The sequence below is a fragment of the Astatotilapia calliptera genome, chromosome 20 (genome assembly GCF_964374335.1).
Source record: "Astatotilapia calliptera chromosome 20, fAstCal68.1, whole genome shotgun sequence".
NCBI lineage: Eukaryota > Metazoa > Chordata > Actinopteri > Cichliformes > Cichlidae > Astatotilapia > Astatotilapia calliptera.
The window spans coordinates 5,503,140-5,523,035 of record NC_137441.1 but is presented as its reverse complement, the minus strand read 5'-3'; the positions used below and the strand labels follow the sequence as shown (position 1 = coordinate 5,523,035).

Genomic DNA, 19,896 nt, shown 5'->3' with positions numbered 1-19,896 from the left:
TTATATCATGCTTCCTGCAAATGTTTTGTATTGCAAAGCTTTAATTACTTATTTGAAATATAAATCTAAAACATTATGTTGTAGTATTTTAGCTGCAGCTCCATTATTACAGTGATATACACGTTATATACATGAATCAGTAATTATTACTCCAGTAATATAATGTTTAGTCCTGTTAAAGAATCTCTCACGTGAATCTTGTGGAGGACGTTTTCTTTTTATCGTTCGTTTGCAGACCTGCTGCTGTGCTCGGGATCTCTGTCGGCCCCGTTTTGGCCCAGCTTTAGCTGTTGGACTGATCTCCTCACATTCGACTCTAGAATGTTTTGGTACACAGAGGAGTTCATGGTCGACTCGATGACTGCGAGGTGCCCAGGTCCCGTGGCTGCAAACCAAGCCCAAACCGCCACGCTGACAGCTGGTATGAGTTTGTGCTGATATGCCATGTTTGGTTTTTGCCAAATGGGCACTGAGCATTATGGCCAAACATCTCCACTTTGGTCTCTAAAGAGGCATTGTTCCAGAAGTCTCCACTAAGCCGTGCTGCCGTGTTCTTTTTTTCCTCCTGGCAGCCACACTTGTAGCTTTTGCTTTTTCAGTTTTCTGCTCCTGGGAAGATTGACAGCAGTCTTGAATGTTTTTCACTTGTTTCTCAGCATAAGATGATGCACTTCAGATTGTTTGGTCAAGTGACTGATTAGTATCTGACTGCTACTTACACTCTTAATGGGAGCAGTAAGATGTACTTTCCTCATAACTGCATATGATCCTGTATAATGAGAACCTTTGTGCAATAAGGCTGCTGCTTTAGTTTAGATTAAAACTTTCATTTAAGAGTCTAAATTCCTTGTTTGACCACTTGTCAAAAGTTCTTGTAGCGTGCTGCTTTTTCACATAACCTCAGGGATGCACCTGGAGCAGCTGCACTGCGTTATGGCTCTAAAGCAGATCGCTTGTAGTCCCACCAGACCCACCGCAGTGAGTTTCAGACACTTCCCAGAAGTGGCAATTCACACTGCACCACTTTAAACGGTGCCAGGTCTTGTTTATTTTCCCCCCCAACTGACGCCAGGTCAAGCTGCAAAGAACAGATGAGGAGGGTCCAAGGAGAGTCTGGTCAGATTTCAAAATAAAAGACCCCATGAGAACTTAATGTGTGTGAGGTGCACATAAACATGAAAATAATACCACAGTTTTTAAACAGTGGTCCCTTTTTATTTGTGTATGTATATATTTCTTTTATTGTGTTTCAGTGATAGTTTTCCTGGACAATGAACTCCTAATTCAGGCTAGTGAAGTCATTCTTGCATGATTAGGATCTTAGCTTTTGGTCTGGGGTACCGATGCAGAAGACTGTAGGAGGGGAGTTTCTCTAGCCATTCCCATCTGCCTCTGACACTGCTTTGTCTTTCCCGCTTATAGATGCCATTACAAGGCTAACTAGGATTTCTGTGATATGTCTGAATAATATGAAACCAAATAAAACATCAGCCAAACTTTAATGCGAAATTACAAAAGTACATCACAGTTTTTGAAAACAATCTTAAGCAGTATGTCAAAAGATACTCAGAGTTTATTTATACAGTAGCGGGTCAGGCTGTTTGGTCCCCTGGCTTAAAATGTTACAATAATTTTGTCCAGTTTTAACTTGTCAGAAGTGGAAACAAATGATCATTAGTCTCTTACAGTTCAATGCGTTCATGGTTACATATGTGACAAATTAAAAGGAAAAAACAAAAACCTAACCCACGCAGTGAGAGGTGGCTGTGTGCTAGTCTGGGTCCACCTGTAACATTTCCATCCTGGTGGAAGTCTTCTTCTGGGTGACAGTGCCTCCACCTGGACACGAGGGCTCACAGTGGTTTGAGGGTGAAAATAAAGTTACTCATAGGCTGCGGCTTTCACAATCAACACATCTCAAGCCAAATGAACGCCTATGGGAGATTCTGAACAAGCGTTTTAGACCGTGCTCTCAACTCGCTCACCATTAAGCTACCTGAGTCAATGCCAAGGTGCATTAAAGCTGTAGGTTTTTCCTTTAACTGTCATCCATCTGTGGGATCAAGAACTCAAAAGTCACAGCTGGTTTCTTCTGAGAAAAGAAACCAAACTTATTATTTTCTACTTTGTCTTAATTCAGAAACTTTTCAGTCACAGCTGAGCTGCAGTCTAATAAGACCGTGCAGTCGGTTTCTCATGACAGCAGTTTGATAATGAAGCATCCGATGAAAATACAAAATTACAAAAGTCGCGTACACAAAAAAAAAACATCTATTCTGTGACTCATAACATTTGGGTTAAAAATATTTATTTAAAGGGGAATCATTTTAAATATCTTTTAAAAAAAATTTGATTATTCTAAATGTCGTGAAAGAGGCACGAATAAAATTCACTCTGGACACGGCTGCAACTTTATATCACGAAGAGAAGAAGAAACTGTCTGAAAAAGGAGGAATGGCAGAAGATCAGTTAAGCGTCCGTGGATGTCGTCGTTTTGGCCGAGAGCAGAAAATTCGCTTTATACGTCCCCTTCTTCCTCCTCTTCTTCCTCCTCGTAGTGTCGGTTACGTTTAATCAGCTCCTCCACCGTCAGCTCCTCATGCTCTTCCTCGCTGTCCCAGAAGCCCACGTCCTGAGACGACCGGCTGGCCTCCACCTCTGCCTCCGGAGAGGAGACTGCAGTCTCCTGAAGTTTAGCATCTGGCATGTCTTCCTCCAGCACGCCTCCGTCTTCCTCCTCCATCTGCTCCTCCTCTTCACCTTGTCCTCCTGCAGCGTCATCGAGATCCTCCTCTGTGGGGAGATGATGGTCTGTAGCGTCTTCGCTCTTCATCTCCTCTTCCTGTTCTTCCTCTCCGGAGCTGGTGTGCACATCTACACAGCTGTCCTCGGTGGGGGTTTGGCTGTCTGACGACTGGCCGCCGTGCTGGAGGTCCATGCTGGCGGGTTCAGGACTCGGCTGCCGCTCTACCGGTGCGCTCTGCTTTTTGGGCTCAGGAGCAGGAGGGCTGTCAGGTTGAGCTGCCGCGGTGAAGGGCATGCTGCGCTCCTTCAGGGGGGTGTTTCGACGCAGAACAGGCGAGCCCCTGGCTTCCTCTGGTGGTGTGGATGGGGAGTCTTCCTCTGGAGGCCACTTGGCTCTGATTGGTTTACCCGTGGAGACTACCTCCGTGTTGGCGGCAGCTCCACCGCGGCTGGGCGTGTCCTCAGGCTCAGTCTTTGGTGGCCAGGAGATCTTCAGCCTGCGGGTCTCTGTGGGTTTGTCAGCCTTCTCTGAGGAACCTTGTCCCAGAGCCTCCATGGTGGCCGTCAGGACGTTGACTTTAGCCAAGGGTGAGTCCTCCACACTGGGGCTTTCCTGGTCTGAGGGTGTGGCCGGGCTCTGGGCTGTTGGCTTGGTTACAGATGTCGGCGAGGCCTCAGCGCTCTCGTTTTTGCCCTCCCAAAGTTCCTTGTGCGGCCGGTGGCCGAAGCCCTCGTCGTAGTTTCCTTTGGCCTTGAAGAGCTGGGAGAAGTGCGGCTTGCAGTAGACGCTGTTGTGCAGGGAGGCATAATTTGCCAAACTAGACCAAAACAGAGGACAGTTTAGAGAAAACAGACCTCTTCTAAAAAGAAGTCAAAGTCTTGATCAGGAATGGTTTGAAAGAGATTGTTAACGTGGGTTCATAACAGGTTAAAATGGTACTTTTGAGTAGTTTTGAGAAGGTTATTGGATATTTTTGATGGAATAAATGGAATCAAAATAAACAGCAGAACATATCTTTAAATTCTTTAGATTACTGGGAACACAGGACCTCGAGATAAAGTTTAATTTAGAGGGGTTTTTTTCTCCAAGTAACCCTGCAGAAAAGCTTTAAATGCAGTAAAATCCTTTGTAAATGTTTGCCTGGGTGTATTGTCTGACCCGATCTGCTGTGGCCTCACCTGAGTTTGGTGTTGCAGTGTGAACAGCGGAAGCAGGAGCTGTGGTAAACGTTCTGGTTGGCCACGAGCCTCTCCAGAGGATAGACAGTCTTCAGGCACGATGCACAGGTCTCCCTCACCGGCAGACGGAAGTTCTGCACACGCATAAACATGATTTCCCCCCATTTTTTGTCACATATGGGCACCAACAATGACTGCTGAGCCCATCAACCCTCCCCAAAGCTACTCTGTTAAAGTCTAAGAATAAAAATAAGGAGGTGGAGATTAGTGTAGGGTGCACAGGTGTGTGTGAGGTGTAAATGTTTGTTGTGAGGGCTCACCCTGGGAGTCTTTGACTGGGACGATTCTTTCTGATTGGAGGACGCAGGAGTGCCGGGTCCTGAGCCTGAGAGAGCAAAATAAGAAAAAAAATTAAAAAAAAAAAAAAGAAAGAAAGGCAGTAATGCAGAACCAACACTAGAGGGAGCCATCTGCATATTTGATAAAGCCCTTCCACTTACAGGATTACAAACTAAAGCCAAGGACGGACAGTTCATACCGAGACGTGAGAACCTCACTTCAACTTTTCATCACGAATTATCTGCAGAACTTACCGTTGGTCTCTGAGGTGAAAATTCTCCTGGTGTTCGGTTCAGACTCTGGACTCTGAAACGGGAGAAGAGATGTGAAAGAAACAAAACAAAAAAAACATCACACACTGACACACGTTTAGATAAATGCGTGTCGAGATGAGCCGAAACTGATGCACTGGAACAAAAACACCTTCAGGCTATAAACTCTCACCATGTCCAGAGTGCACGGGGGGACGTTCTCCTTCTGCTTCCCACTGAAACCATCCAGCTGATCATCCTGAGCAAAACAAGAAGGACGAGTGGAAAGTTAACAACGGAATATAAGCCATCGGCATCACCTGCTTCATAGGAGATAAACCTACTGGGTATCACCTGTAGGGTTATTGTTAACAGAGCATCCACAATGCTGCACACTGTGTGGGACTGCAGTGTCTTAGGTATATGTGCCATTTGGCTCCAAGTAATTTTTTAAGTATACAAAACAGATGTTTAAACCTATATCAGAGAGAGCAGTCACTGCCTGTTGACCAATAATGCAGCTGGTCAACAGCAACAACAACTCCAGGAAAAAGTAGGTCCACAAAAACACAATTACTACATGTGCATCTTAATCATGCAAATATCTTTGCTGGGATCACATGTAAGGAGTCATTTTGTTTCAACTTGCTTCCATTAGCTAGTTTGTCTCCAAAAATCATCCTAGAAAATACAAAATTCCCCAGTGCTCTGCCCCACGGGTGTCCATTCAGGCCTGGAATAATTCAGGAACATCGGTGTGGTGGTGATGGCACAGAGTTCACAACCCAGCTCGGCTCCACAGAGACCGATTTACACTGTTTGTTTGGAAATACTTTAGCTTTTTGTCAGCGGGCAGTGTGATTCTGCAATCTTAACTGCGCTGTCTAAATAATAAATAGGCTCGTGTTACAAGCGTCATGCACCCAAAGGTCATGCATGATTCATTTCCTGTTTCACGTCGAGGAAAAGATAACAGCTGAAGCATGTTTTTCACAGCAGGGCTCGCTCAGGCCACTGAATGTCCATCCTCTGTAACTTAACCCAATTATTTTATAATGTGAAGGTATGCAGATCTTTTAAGGGCACATTTTTTAAATTCTCTGGTTGATTTGTGTTATTTCATATTCAGCTCCAAGACAATTAAATAGGATTATTTCAAATTCACTAACCATGAATACTCCACCAATCTCACTTTTATTAGAAATTTATAAACCAGAAATGAAAGTTTCCAGTAAGGCACAAAAAGCTCACATTGACTGAAGCGGGAGGGACTTCCTGTTTGGAGATGGCTGCTTGATAGAGGGCCATCCGATCACGGAGAGGCGTGGACTCGGCGAGGCTTCCATCTGCAAAAAAAAAAAAAAAAAAACACACAACACTAGAAGTTATTGCCTAACAAACACTTCAGCTATTTTAACTCATCTTTGTGGGCACATCATGTCTGAACAGTGTTTTCTGTGCTTGCTGTAACCTGCAGACGCCACTTTTTTTGTTACAGTTCATTAATTGCTGTGAATGCAGGCTGATGACGGGAACACGGGGTCAGGAGCTGCGTGCAGCGTGGAGGGAAACTGTGGGTTTGTCTCTTCCTGTGCTCTCTTAGGCAGTGGGCTGATCACAGCGCTTACACAGCAGCCCGTGTCGTCACTTCTGAGCTTTTTCATTTCGGGGAAGGATGTAATCCATCCAGGAAGATAGCAGGAAGAGACTCTTTGTAAAGAAAAATCCCAAAGACTTTGTAAATCTGACACCGTTAACGAAGAGCTCCAGTTTACCTTTGACATAGCAGATGTCTTTCCGTTTGTTTTTCCATCGCTCATGTTTTTACTGTATGTGGTTAAAATGACTGCATACGCACACGAGGTGCCTTTTTTGGCTGTCATCACAAAAGTCAGACAGCTGCTGAGACCAAAACTGAGCTAAAAGAGGCCGAACTCTGCATTTATATCACATCAGGGGACTCAAATGTGACTCCAAACATTAAAACCGAAGTATTATTCACCAACTGACTGCTCTTACTGCAGACCTTCACTTCATCATTTTCCTGATACAAGCTGTTTAAAGTCAGCCTCTTTTTAAGCCAGACAGCATGATGCTCAAGAATAAAAATAATCTCTGTAAACAGAACTCAAAGGGATCTACTTGATTCTGTTTGGTCAAAACTGCTCTGCCTAGAAAGTACATTTGAGCAGGCTTGCATTATATGCAGGTAAAGAGATTAAAATAGAGGGAGGGCATTTGCCAAAATGCGCCAGATACCTAACAGCTATTGACAATAATAAAGCTTTAAGCTCAGCAAAACAATGTGCAAAACAAAAAGCCTGGGAGCAAATATCCAAGTATTGGCTGTTGCTTCATCAGGTCACTTAAGCATCTACTTTATTTGGTGCTTATGTTACTCAGCTACAAGTAAATATCAAAACTATCACGATCGTCTCAGAGTTGACCAATTTGTTAGCAGAGAGCCACACTTCTGGTTTATACCTGAATTCTGGGAAATTAATCATCTGTGCATTTATTTATTTATTTATTTATTTATTTATTTCTACCGTAGCCGTATACAAGATTGATAAGACAGCTAATCATGAACCTAAACAATGAGAAGAGCAGCAACAACACGCTTCTATAAAGCTGAAGTGGACCGCAGAGTCAGCAGCTTTCGCTCTACTGAGGAGGTTATGTCACGGATTCTGGGTTTACTAAAAATGAGCCCTTTAAGGTCACATGCAGGGGCTCGTTTTCTCAGGTTTCTCCTCAGTCATTTAAAAAAGAAAAAAAAAGAAAAGAAAAAAGGATGACCTGCCTCTTACATGTCAAAGAGTTTCACTTCCTCTTTAAATTAAAACCACCATGAACCATTAGCCAATGAAATGACTGAGTCGCATGTGGTGTGGAGGATATTTTAAGATTCGGCAGAGGTGCGAAGTAGCGCACAGCTGTCTTTTTATCCACCGACAGCAGTTTTTGAAGATGAAGCCATTCACCGACTTACATTCAGCTGAGATGTGTATTACAGAAGGTTTCCATTCTGCCAATAATAAAACTGTCGCTTACTTTTTTGGTATTTGATGACATTAAAATTTTGTCCACATCTAAAAAGAAATGCGAGGCTCGCTCATAGATAGAATAAAGCACATAATAAGAAACATGCAACACTAATTTCACATCAGCCGTTGCCGTCTAGGTCATTTGGTGTGTGTTGTCGATCACCTCTCAAACAAACTGCCCCCTAAAAACCCTGAAAGCACATTAAAGAGAAGCATGTACCTCCTAGTAGTTGGTCCATGCTGCCAGTGTTTCCTCGGCCTGTCTGCTCTCTGGATGCCTGCAACGCAAAAACAGACAGATGAAGAAAACAAACCGACATAAGGCAAAGAGATGAAAACACATGCAGTCCTTTGATGCTCACATGTTTCACCTGGTAGAGCCAACAGGCTGCAAGCTAAAGCCCGGCCATCAGAAAGATCAAAGAGAGACCGAGGAAATGCAAAGGTAAGAGAATCACAGAGGTCAAGAGCGGCACAGTGTTTGTGCAGTCCAAACCACTTTAATCCCCTTATGAGCTCAGTGTCTGAGACAAGACACCCCGTCTGTCCTCAGCCACCAGCCAGAAAACAAACCGATCACCTCTCTGCTGCAGGGCAGAAAAGAACACCTGCTGCTTTATAACAAAGGAGCATCTGCCCAGAACGTGGGGAATTCCCCAGTCGGACATCTCCCCCAAACTTCAGGGCACAAAATCATCCGTCTCATGCCATTTAAGGTACGGCTTACGCAACGGGACAAACAGCGGCACAGCACATTTAGCCTTTAGGCTGCAGGGGCCACGGGGAGGATTTTGGCTTCGGCCCGAGTCCTGACAGGCTCGGAGCTCTGCAGGCTTCGGCAAGTCGAGCTCAGGAACATTTCACAACATAAAGCTGAGGCAGAGTGGCCTTACATCATGGAAAAAACTGGATGAAAGTATGTTTGAGACAAGTTAAACCTCATTTGTGTAACACATTATGCATTTCCACTTTATCTTCTCTAAAAAAATAAATGCATGAAGGTGAAAGAAGAATTTATTTAACAAGCGTTCAAACCTCCAACGAGCATTATCTGTACATCTTATCTGTTATGTGCCACAGAGTCAGTGAGTGGGAACTGTACGTATTTTGAAAAGACAAGAACAAGTTTTCAGTTAGACTGACCGTGAACCTGTGTTTGTGTAAAGATGTTTTAGAACAAAGTGCTAAACGCCTGATATGACAGATGCGTTCCTTAAACTACACACTGGAGAGTTTTTGGTCTTCAAAGACTTTTTATATGTTGGTGCAGCGTCTGCAGTGATCCGTTTTGGTGAAGAGAGCTGAACGTGGAAGTGACGCTTCGAGTTACCAGTCGATTTCTTTCCCACCATCTATGGCCTCGAACTGGGTGTAGAAGGAAAGATCGCTGACAAGTGGTGGAAATGATCTTTCTTTGAAGGTCGTCTGGGTTCAGTCTTAGAGATAAGGTGAAGAGCTCAGTCGTTCAGGAAGGCTTAGTAACGCTGCTACTCCTCCACACTGAAATGAGGCTCAGGTGATTCTCATTCTCATTAGGATGTCTCCTGGACAACTTCCAGGTGAGGCATCTCTGGCATGCACACCTTGGATGAAACCCCGGAGCGCACACATAACATGCTTGAGAAACTTAGTCTTTTAGTTGGCTTGGGAATACCTTACTGTGCTACCTGCGGGAAGCCTGAGCATCTCTGCTCAGACTACGGCCCTGTGACGTGGACCCAGATGGATGTTTACATTAAACACATAAGAAAATTTCATTTTTGAGGTCAACTCAGTGCAAATGTCCACCCTGTCTAAAGTAAATGAAAGTGGAGACAGCGTCCACAAACTCACTACTTTTGAGAGAGAGGAAAAAAAAAAAAAAAAAAAAAGTGTTGCACTGGGAAAGTCCAGCCTCATCCTTTAAACTTTCGTGTTCCCTCTTTGTGGGAAAACCTTCACAATGTTCAACTGCTGCTCACTAAATGGTGCCAGAGAATGTCACAATTACAAAAAAGTGGTGAGAGTTCAGCAAAAGGTGATAGGAAAGGTGTTAAATCCTCCAGCAAAATGAGAGAAACTGCAAAATCAGATAATTCTCTTCACATTGAATAACTCACATGACTCTAATAAAAAAAAAAAAAAAGATTATAACAGCTTAAAGAAGCAGGATTTCCAAAGCTCGCACCTCTAGGCTTAACCTCTACCCCTTTAAAAACTGAGCAGTGACAACCAGATCATCACAGATGATGTAATCTGAGGGCGGGTAAGGGGCAAATCTGAGAGTCTGAGTCAGGAGTGAGTTCAATAATTAATAATGCACATTATGGTTAAGAAAGAACTGAATCATCTGCTGTGAACAGGAAAACACACCAACACTCAGGCCCTAAGCGGGGCGTTAAGAACAGAAACGAATCACAACAAAGGAAACAGTCATCTTCATAAGAATGGATCTATTCCCCCGGGTGGATTAGCTTCCACAGACCGGAGGTGCAGCTTTGTGGATGAAGGGGAGGATGAGGAGGAGGGGGGTCCGAGACTGGTTTGCATGCATGTGTGTGCATGAGGGGTTGAGTGGCATGTAAACAAGCATACGAGGCCAGGTTGTGTCTCGAAAGGCTGGATCAGTGGGCCAGACAAAGAATCTGATGCTAATCCTGATACTATTAAAGCTCCTAAACAGACAGACCGAGCGAGCTTCAGTTCCCCTCATGACCCCACCTCACACACACCAGAGTCTACCAGAGACAACGACTTCTTCTTACACTAAGACTTACCCAAACAAAGAGCAGGAAGGCACCTGCGGCATCAGTTAACACCCTTTAAAAGGTGTTAATATACCCAGTTCAAGCCACACAATAACACTGTTTTTAAAGTGAGCTGACACAGTTGAAAGGAGCTACTGATAAAGTCCATAAAGTGGACTCTGAGAAGCCTTAAAAGGCCCCTTTCAGCTGCTGCGCAAACATCCTCGTCCAACACAGAAGTCAATAAAATAACAAGCAGGGAAAGTAAAAGTGGAGACTGTCTCAGAGCCAAACAAAGAAAGCCACAAACACCATATGTCATAGCTACCTCTCGCGAAGACAAATGAAGAGGGAGGACAAAAAAAGCCACAGAGGATGAGGAGTCGGCGGCGAGACCGAGGGGAAGGCGGTTCTCACGGAGTTTGATCGTGTGTTTGAATCCAGCACCGGCAAGACCTGCAGCTCCAGAGCGGGGAGGCACAGACTGTGGCTTATCACAGGGGAGATGTGGGGTAGGACCCTCTGGAGATGGCTTTAGGGGAGGGGGAGGAGGATGAAGGGCAGGGTGGGTGGGAATATTCGAGGCGACAAGGAGCAGGTGTTCCTAGGGGGTGCTGCTCAAAGAGGGGTGTGGTCGGATGAAGGTGGGGATGATGACGGGAGTGTGCCGTGGTTTTACAGATGGTCTTTCTTTCTTTTCTTTTTTTTCTTGTTTAAGTGTTTCACGGCCCCCCAGCATCAGAATAAAGCTTTGGGCCTACAGAGAGGAGCAATGTGGGGCAGGAGGGAGGCGGAGAAGCAGCAGCTGGTGCAGCAAGGGGGGGTGACTCAGGGAGGTGACTCAGGGAGGATAGGGAGGCTGGGGCTGAGCTGGGCTGTGTGGGAGGGAGGAGGGGTGAGGGTCAATTAATTTCAGAGTGCATCGAGTCGGCCCAGAGAGGGGAGTGGATGTAGAGGGGGGTGTTTAGATAAGAGCTGGAGGAATAAACGCAGACAAACTCTTTACCGATCTGTTAGTGCGTTTAGCTTTTAGCTCAGAGAGGCCAATGTGAGCATGCTCACAGTGATGATGCTAACGTGCGTCACACAGACGACGATGAGGCTGGAGAAAGTAGATTTTGTTTGAGTAAATCTTCCTAAATATCCCCCAAATTATAGGTAGTGAATATCGATTCTGTTACTAAAGATGGTATAAAAAAAAATAGGCGGAAACACCGTGATGTCACATATTGGCTAATTAAATCTCAGACTCAAAACTAGTGACCGAGCCCATAAAATCATCAGGAAAATATTTACGGGGGTTAAATAAAAATAATGAAAGCAATTCCACACTGGCTTCATTTGTCAGATCCCAAAGCTACGTCTGTCTGTCACACCATCTAGGACTCCCAGTAATTCACACGATGGTGATATTTTTTGCTAATGTGTGTCCACAGTTGGACAAATGCAGAGGTTTTTTCCATTTTATTATTAGGCATCCCCACCCCTTTGATATGAGGCATAAAGCAAGCAGCAGCAGACAATTTCTACAAAAATCAGCCTGCATTAGCAGAATGCTAGGACATGCATCAGGTTTTAATTAAATTCAGACTCATTTACTGGTAAATGGAGTGGTACTTATAGAGTTAAGCACTTAAAGCACACGGTTTTATCTACGCCCATGTGTTCAAACATCCACTCACACCGATTCATAAGGGGCAACTCCAAGAAAACTTCAGCATGCAGAATGAAGGAGTCGATTGATTGGCAGACAATACCATATTTGCAAAAACAAACTTATCGTGCATCAATTTACGCAGAAAAAGTACTAAATACTAATTTTCGCTGAGGACCACCTCATGTGCAAACATCACAACATCAAATTTCAGCTAATAGTATAGCAGTACTAAAAACAAACCAAAGGAAAGTTAGGTCCAAGATAAAGAGCGCTTAGCATCTCCATAATGATCTGAGATTTATCCGGTATGAATCCAAACTTGCCAATATAAGCCGTCTTATCACTTGGGGACTTTCCGAGTCCAGGAGCATTGGGATTACTCATTTTGCTGCTTGTTTGAAACACTTTCTGTGGAAAATACACCACACGTCATGCTTGGCTGAACAGCCAAGTTTTTGTTGCTTTTACACTTTTCCTATGTCAGCGCCAGTCAGCACACAGTGGAAATTTATAATATATGTACTTAAAAAAATAAAAATAAAAGTAACACTTTTAAGACTGTAAAAGGAGAGATTATGATGATTTTGACCTGGACTTGAATGCTTAAGTGCAAAACTGACATTTTGGTGTCCGGAGAACACATTTTGGTCAAAGCTTTAGTGATTGCTGATATCAGTCCATGATTTCATACCAAATATATTCAGTAGTTGTTATGAAAATGCTCATGACAGTGCGAGAAAAAGCCAGGGGACATTAGGGGTATTAGACCATTCACCTCAAAGGAATTGCCATCCGAGATAACATGACTTCAAAGAAAAGAAGGGTGGAGGTCTTTGATGGGTGGCAGTGAGGGTTAAGAGAGAAAACAGGGGCGAGGTGGAGCTGAGGAGCAGAGAGTGGAGCACAAGGGTGATTGATGAGGTGGAGAGGGGAGGCGGAGAGCTTTGACGGCCTTGGGGGGAGACTGTCTGACGAGGCTCAGAGTGCAGATCAGCTGTCTGCAGTCATGAGTCTGCCAGCCTGCTGCACCATGACATCATCTGCCCCGTGAAGGGGAGCTCAACAAAGAAGCAGAGAGCCCGCCTCGGCCCTACAGTGGAGCCTATTGTACAAGCCCCGGACACTGTGTCTACAGAACTGTATAGATCCTGTATTTCAGCTCGAGGATTTCCCCAAACAAGCCCTCCTTTGGAAGGACAACTATGCAGCGAGCAATAAAAAGACTCCTTCCCTCCAGCTCCCCAGAGTGCTCCTTCATCTCACTTTTTAAAAGCCCACATAGGAGGCGGGTGTGGAGAGGAGAGTGGCGGATGTCTTTGTTTAAACGCCACGTTTTACTGCACGTTTCTTCATCCCATGTTTCCTTACAACCCCTTCTTTGTCCTTTGTTAACAAAAAAAAAAAAAAAAAAAAAAGTTTCCATGAAGAATCAGACTCTTAAGCCAAAACTGAGAGAGTCAATCCTGCTCAGCATTATCTGTGCATCTTCCTCCTCTGTGCCACATTAAGACCTTAATATCCAGGTGCCATTAATTTGTATTAATGTATTTTCAGTCTCTTCCTGGACTGAAAACCAAAGCTGCACTTCCTCAAATTGCCACTTGAAGGTGGAGTTCATCCCCACTGACCTACATTATAAAATGTCCAATTTCACAACAGAATTAGAATCAGTATATGGAAGCACCTTAAAGCAGCGGTCCCTAACACCGGGCCTCGGACTGGTACCAGTGCATGAATCGTTAGGTACCAGGCCGCGAGAGTTGAGGCTCGGGTATGAAATTTATGGTTTTTAATCTTTTTTTTTTTATCGTTTTTATCGTCAACTCTGTTTCCCTGGATCTTTTCCCGTGTGTTTGAAATAAATCTTCGTTTTTTTGGTACCGGTACTGGTTTTAATTTGTTGTATTTATCCGCGACACCTTAAAGACCAGTCTGTGAAAATATTGTCGGACATAAGCAGTTTGGGGACCGCTGCTTTAAAGCATGTTAGCATCAGCTGAAAACTGAGCCGTCCACCCGCTCCTCCAAACATTGGGAGCAGCATGAACACGAAAGCTGAAACTTGAGAGAAAAAAAAAAAAAAAAAGAGCAAACACATGGAGATAAAGGGAAGGAAAAACTGGAAGAAACCTCGGGAAGAACCAAGCCTCTTGGGGTAACCAAGATGACAAGAAATAAACCAAAGAAAGCCAACAAATTCACCATTTTCACCTTTTTGTCAACAGTTTATCCTTTCTGGCCTAATGACAATTTATACATTTGTAACATTTTTAAATACTGAGGTCTTCTTCCCACTGAGCACCACAAACATCAAACAATCAAATTTAATAATAGAAAAATTGAACCTCTGTCAAAACTGAGTGAAAGTGAATCAACAGTAAGTGGAGTTGTTGATTTTGTAGGACTGAGAAGAACTGCAGAGCACACGTCTTTCACTGGGTCCCATTATTAACACCCATTTTATTGTTATGCTGATGACTCACTTATTTTCCCAGTAATCTAAATCAAATCTTATCTCATCTCTCTGATATTTAGAGCCAGATGTCTCAAAATTTCCTATGTCCTGGTGTATTTGCCCCCCCGGGAGCTGGACACAGCTTTTATTTCCAAGTAAGCCGTTTAATCATACAGTGTCTAAATGAATTTTTTCCTCCCTTTCTAGTGGCGTTCTTGAGAAGGTCATACATGCTTTCATTTCCACATCTTTATTAATAAATATTATGTGGTCATGTCTTAAATATTTAACTCACCACTATTAAAGCACTCATTAGCTCACACATATGAAGTTTTTTTTCCATATTTAGTGTCTAATCACCACATTTTTAATTACTGTTCCAGTTTGTAATGAGCCCTTTAACTAGAAGTGTTTTTGTTATATTAGTATTTTTATTATTTTAACCGTTTTTTGTCTTTTTTAGTATTTGTATTTTAGAATTTCTAACTATTACTTTTATTATTGCTGGTGTATTTATAAGTGGTCATGTTTATTTCAGTATTTTTACATTTACATAACTGGGAGGTCACGGTAGTTAAAGGCTAAACCCCAAATTTAAATTTGTAAAGCACATCGAGTTCGGACTCATCAGTCCACCTCTGAAAGCCTCACAGTGGCTCGTCATAAAATGGTCGCTCTCTATTGAGGAAACAGCGTGGATCTTGTTAATGTGCCACACTTTGGAGTACGAGCACTTTTCATTTTACACGCCTTGAGCTGATGCATGACTGGACGTCAAATTCCTCGACTTTTATGCTCCACAAACAACAATTAGCTGCCTCGGGGAGCACGAAGCAGAGATCTCTCAGGGATCTTTGCAGAGAGAAATGTGCGAGTCAGCTGAGAGTGTGTGTTTCTTTTAAAGGAGGAGGATGTGAAGTGGGGCTACACCATGTGACTATCAGCATGACGGCACTGGGGGGGATCTGACTTCTTTGAGAACAAGTGGACAGTTTTAGGAAGCCCAGACTACTAACTTATCTTCTCAATTTCTGATTCATTTTAATGTATGATGCTTCATCAGAGGAAGGCACACGAAGCTGAACTAGGTACTCATGAAGATTTTATTCCACAGCTTACTCTACTTACAAAGTTTCTATATTAAGACTGAAAATAAAAATATATTTCACTGAAACAGAAACGCCTAAAAGTTGAAATGAGGACAAACTCACAGAGAAGCAGTACTTGCCTTTTCTGGGCTTTCTCCTTTCTCGAACATCATCTTGAGGCTGTTGAGGGGGATGCTGGGCTTCTCGCACTCGGGCACTTCAGCTGCCGATGCCGCCGCTCCCTCCTGCTCCTCTGAATCTCTGCTGGGCTTCGCCTCCATGTCCGTCATGTCCTGGCTGGTCTCTCTGGTTACTCTGTGAACCTGGATCTCTGTATCCTGGTCCTGTGAGAGTACTGTAGTTTTTAGGGAGTCTTGCTGAAGCTTGATTTGGGATGAAGGTGCCGATCTGGAGCCTGGTAACGTGCTGACTGGAGTCAGAGGGGCCTGAGATTGGGATCTCTGGATGGACGGCGGTTCCTGCTGTTGCTGCTGCTCCCAGCGTTTCTTTAAAGCACTCAGGTTCCCGCCACACAGTGTCGAGGGTAGAGCTTCCACAACCTGAACAGGAAACAGTCACTCGGTTAAATTTTTTACCTCTGTAGCATCAAAGGTGAAACAGTTTTATAACTGTTAGTTTCAATAAATCTTAAGACTCTTTATCGCAATGTCAATTTAATTAACACCATCTAGGTTCATTTTCCTCCCATCCTCAAAAAACAAAACAAGATATGGACATAAAAATATTGGATATGCAAAGACTGAAACATATTTCCAAACAATACAGAGCATTTCTGATTATACATCCAAAACCTTTCTGCTGTCATATTTTGTTTGTGTGTCAGGAAACAAGAAAAGATTCATATCTGAAAAGACAACTCGATGTGGGTCAGATGCACAAGTCTGTAATGCGCTGCAGTGCAAGTGCAGTTTTCTGTTATTGTAAGAAAGTCCTGGGGAAAAAAAAGTCATCTGATGGTAAGCTTCAAGTGTAATTTTTGTCCAGATAACCATTCAAAACAAGTGTAGCATCACATTTTTAGAGGGAGTACACGCTAGAATACGTCTGATGTTTGTGCAAATTAATCAACTGTTAAATCACCTGACGAGTTTGGCTTTAAGCCTCCAGGTCACAAGAGCCTAAAAAACTGATTTAAGCATAAAAAGTCTATTAATTTATATTATTTACTGAAAAATGTCACAAAAACAAATATAGACTCTATATGTTAAGAATCTTGAATCAGAAAACCTGTTGAGTGTCTGCTTAAAAATGAATTAGCAGTAAAAATGTTTCCACTCAGTAAATAAATCACCCAATGAGCTGGACTTTAATGCACGAGAATGAAGAGATACAAGAACTACAAGAACCTGGGACTGACCCGGAGAACTGTAAAACATGTCCTGCACACACTCTGCTGGACTTTCTGTTGTTTTGGTCATTTATGACTCAGATGCCTCGTTTATCTATGACGGTTGTTCTAAACACGAGTTAGTCCAGCTCTTATCTGTCATTTCAGATGTTTTTATCGTCACTTTGGGCACCAAGTATCTGCCTTCAGGCTTCTGCAGCAGGAAATCTTAATACTCCATGGTTCACTGCAAAACATTACAATGCAATCTAATTAAAGTCTGCATGCATACATTTCACAAAACCTCCCATCCATGCCTTGCTGGTTAACTTTGAGAGTTAACCAGCTCTAGTTTTGTGTATCGTGCAGATGCAATGAGATGAAAAGGTTGCTGGGTGAAGAATTCAAACACAGCAGAGACCACAGAGAAGATAACCCTCATTTTTACTGCCAACCACACAAACAATCACACAACAAACTATGATGACTCACAATTTCTGAGGCTCTGGCAGAGGAGACTCCCACTGAGGGATGCTAGCTGCTCTCAGTCTGTTTTTAGTTTAGTCAATAAATTCCATCAATGCTGGACACACGCCACTTTGACTCTCCGATTTCTGAATGACGCTAAAAACATTTAAACTAAATCAAACAGCATCTGCACTGACATTAAACTACATGTTCGCGTTCTTGCAAGCAGAGTGTGCACAGTCTGAGCTAGGTAACAAAAGGAAAAGACATGAAAAGGAAACAGGAAGTCCTGTATGAAAGACAAAAGAGCCGTGAGTTGCTCTGCATGCGCATCTATAAACCTGGAGCTGAAAAGAAAGCTAGAAAAACTTTTTTCCTTTTGTGTGTGTGTGTGTGTCAAAAACCTGAGTGTGAGGCAGACGACCTGGCTGTCCGGTTGAAAATGCTGTGAAAGTGTGTGTGTGCTGGTGTCTGCTGACCGGCTGGAAGTGCTACAGGCTGTCCCAGATGTGAGAGGCTTGAGAAGTGATCAGAATGAAGCAGAATGAAGCAACTAGCCCACCCCCCCCTTTCTATGACACAGAGGAAAGGAAGGAGGGAAGGAAGGAGAGGGAGTGAAGGGGGCGAAGGGTGAGGGGGCGGGGAGGTAAGGAAGGAGGGAGAGAAAATCAGAAACAGACAGTCGATGAGGGAAAGGAGGGAAAATAAAGACAGGAAATGTGAAAAAGGTAAAGGGGAGGGAGGTGGAAACCTTAAAAAATAAAAACTCTCACAAAGAACTGCACAGAGCCTGAACCTGGATAAATACCAATCTCCTGATAAGCCTCCCGGGCTGGTATCTACATCTGATGTTTAGTTTAGAGATTGGATTTGATAGGAACACCTTTAGCTCCAGTCTTCCTCTCAGGAAATGAGGGATTGCCAGAGAAATTCGACAGAACTGCCATTCAGCATTTACACGAACAACAACAACAGATTTGACACCCTGAGAAGTTTGACGTGGGGAAGGAATGCAAGATTGTCTTTAATGATGAGATGTTTTGCAACCTGGTAGAAAATACCAGGGAGAGGGGGCGGGGTTTGGGCTTTACAAGGCAACTTCAGGTTTAAGCTCAAGTTTTCAGGGTTAGGAAGGTGTGAGAGAGGAGATCAGCAAAACCCACCACCTACGGACTGATCACTTCTCTGGACCTCATCGCACAGGAGGGTCTAAGGTTTTAGAGGCAGCAGAGTTTTCTTTGTATTGATGAGGATCAACAAGAAAACTTTGCTTATATAAATCCTCTGGTTGCACGTAGTTATAAAGCAGTTTCACAGTCGTGGCCCTAACATAGTGACCATGTAGTTGGATCCACTTTTCTGATACTGTTTACAAGAACTTTAAAACAAAAACAGAAAAAAAAAAAGACCAGGTAGCTCAAACCAAAGTCTTGCAGAACTAACCCACATGATATACACAGTAACTGAGACCTGCTGTAAAAAGTGGCTCTGATTTGATATTTAATGAGCCTTTAATTTGGTTAAGAAGTAAACTCAAAGCAAAGAGTGACCGGCGTATAAAGCCGCCCGTTTAACCTGAAGCTACGTCCACAGTTACATCTGTGTTTTCCACTTTACTTTCTAAAAAAACATCCCACCTACAAGGATACATTGTGAAAAATAGCTCCATCCACATCTAAACAAAAATTACAAAGCAACAGGTGATGATTTAACCAACTCTACAGAAATGTTGGCCAATCAGAAGCCTAGTTTAATTCTATTTTCTTTACATAGTGACAAATCATGACGACAGCAGCATCAAAGCTGAGCAAGAAAATATTATCAGGCCAACTAAGACAGCTGAGAGGGGAAGAAGTGAGTGATGTTTGGACAGGCAGTGTGGTGCTACTACTACAACAACAACAACACGTGTGCGTTTGTGAGAAAGCATGTACAAACTGCAGATAATAAGATTAACAGAAACAATATTTGGTTCACATCCACCACTACAGAAAATGCCCTTACACTAAAGAGACATACACCTCTGATGCTGCAAGAACAAAAAATGTCAGAGTTACTTAGAAGGTTTTTACTTTTTACTTCATTTTCAATGACTTAAAAGAAACAAAGGGGTCAAAAGTGTAGAAAAGGCTTCCCGTGTGTGGAAAGGGCCCGAGTCACCACGCTGACCAGGTGTGACGGAGGCTCCTTGTTATCAGTGCAGCAGAACAGCTGATGCCCAAAGCGATAACAGAATAATTTCACTGCTGGAGCTTGCTGCATGCTGGAGATGTTTCCAAGATTATCGTCTCCAAGCAGTTATTTGAGTCTCCGCCAGACTGAGAGCAGTTTAGGGTTTATATTTTAACACTGCATTTGAAAGGCCAAATATTATCCTTTCAACTGCTCTGTTATTAGCTGACAGCTGGAGTTCCCTTAATAAGGCTTTTAATCAGCTTTCAGAATGAGTCACATTACTACAGTCGAGATTTCCACACAGAAACGGAGTAAACAAAGAGCAAGTGAGGTCACTGAACTCCAAATTCTGAGAGAGAACGAGAGTTTGGTCTGTGCATGTCCACATAGTTTTTGGGAAAATGTTAAGAAATGATGC

General features: G+C 43.2%; 2 protein-coding genes across 4 annotated transcripts in view; one reads left to right on the top strand and one right to left on the bottom strand.

The window, feature by feature from the left end:
- Positions 1-5,890, top strand: part of spryd3 (SPRY domain containing 3) — an 88,097-nt gene extending 82,207 nt beyond the window's left edge. Inside the window, exon 11 of the mRNA XM_080294757.1 lies at positions 236-5,890. Coding sequence (XP_080150883.1) covers positions 236-361 — 126 coding nt within the window. The 3' untranslated portion in view covers positions 362-5,890. The remainder of the gene's footprint in view (positions 1-235) is intronic.
- The window catches only part of lima1a (LIM domain and actin binding 1a), a 28,253-nt gene continuing 9,837 nt past the window's right edge, over positions 1,481-19,896 (bottom strand). For all 3 annotated transcript variants that reach the window (XM_026154178.2, XM_080294754.1, XM_026154179.2), the window contains 8 exons: positions 15,628-16,047; positions 7,782-7,839; positions 5,766-5,860; positions 4,708-4,773; positions 4,518-4,569; positions 4,245-4,309; positions 3,925-4,058; positions 1,481-3,563 (listed from right to left, as the gene is read on the bottom strand). In XM_026154178.2, coding sequence (XP_026009963.2) covers positions 2,519-3,563; positions 3,925-4,058; positions 4,245-4,309; positions 4,518-4,569; positions 4,708-4,773; positions 5,766-5,860; positions 7,782-7,839; positions 15,628-16,047 — 1,935 coding nt within the window. In that variant the 3' untranslated portion in view covers positions 1,481-2,518. The remainder of the gene's footprint in view (positions 3,564-3,924; positions 4,059-4,244; positions 4,310-4,517; positions 4,570-4,707; positions 4,774-5,765; positions 5,861-7,781; positions 7,840-15,627; positions 16,048-19,896) is intronic.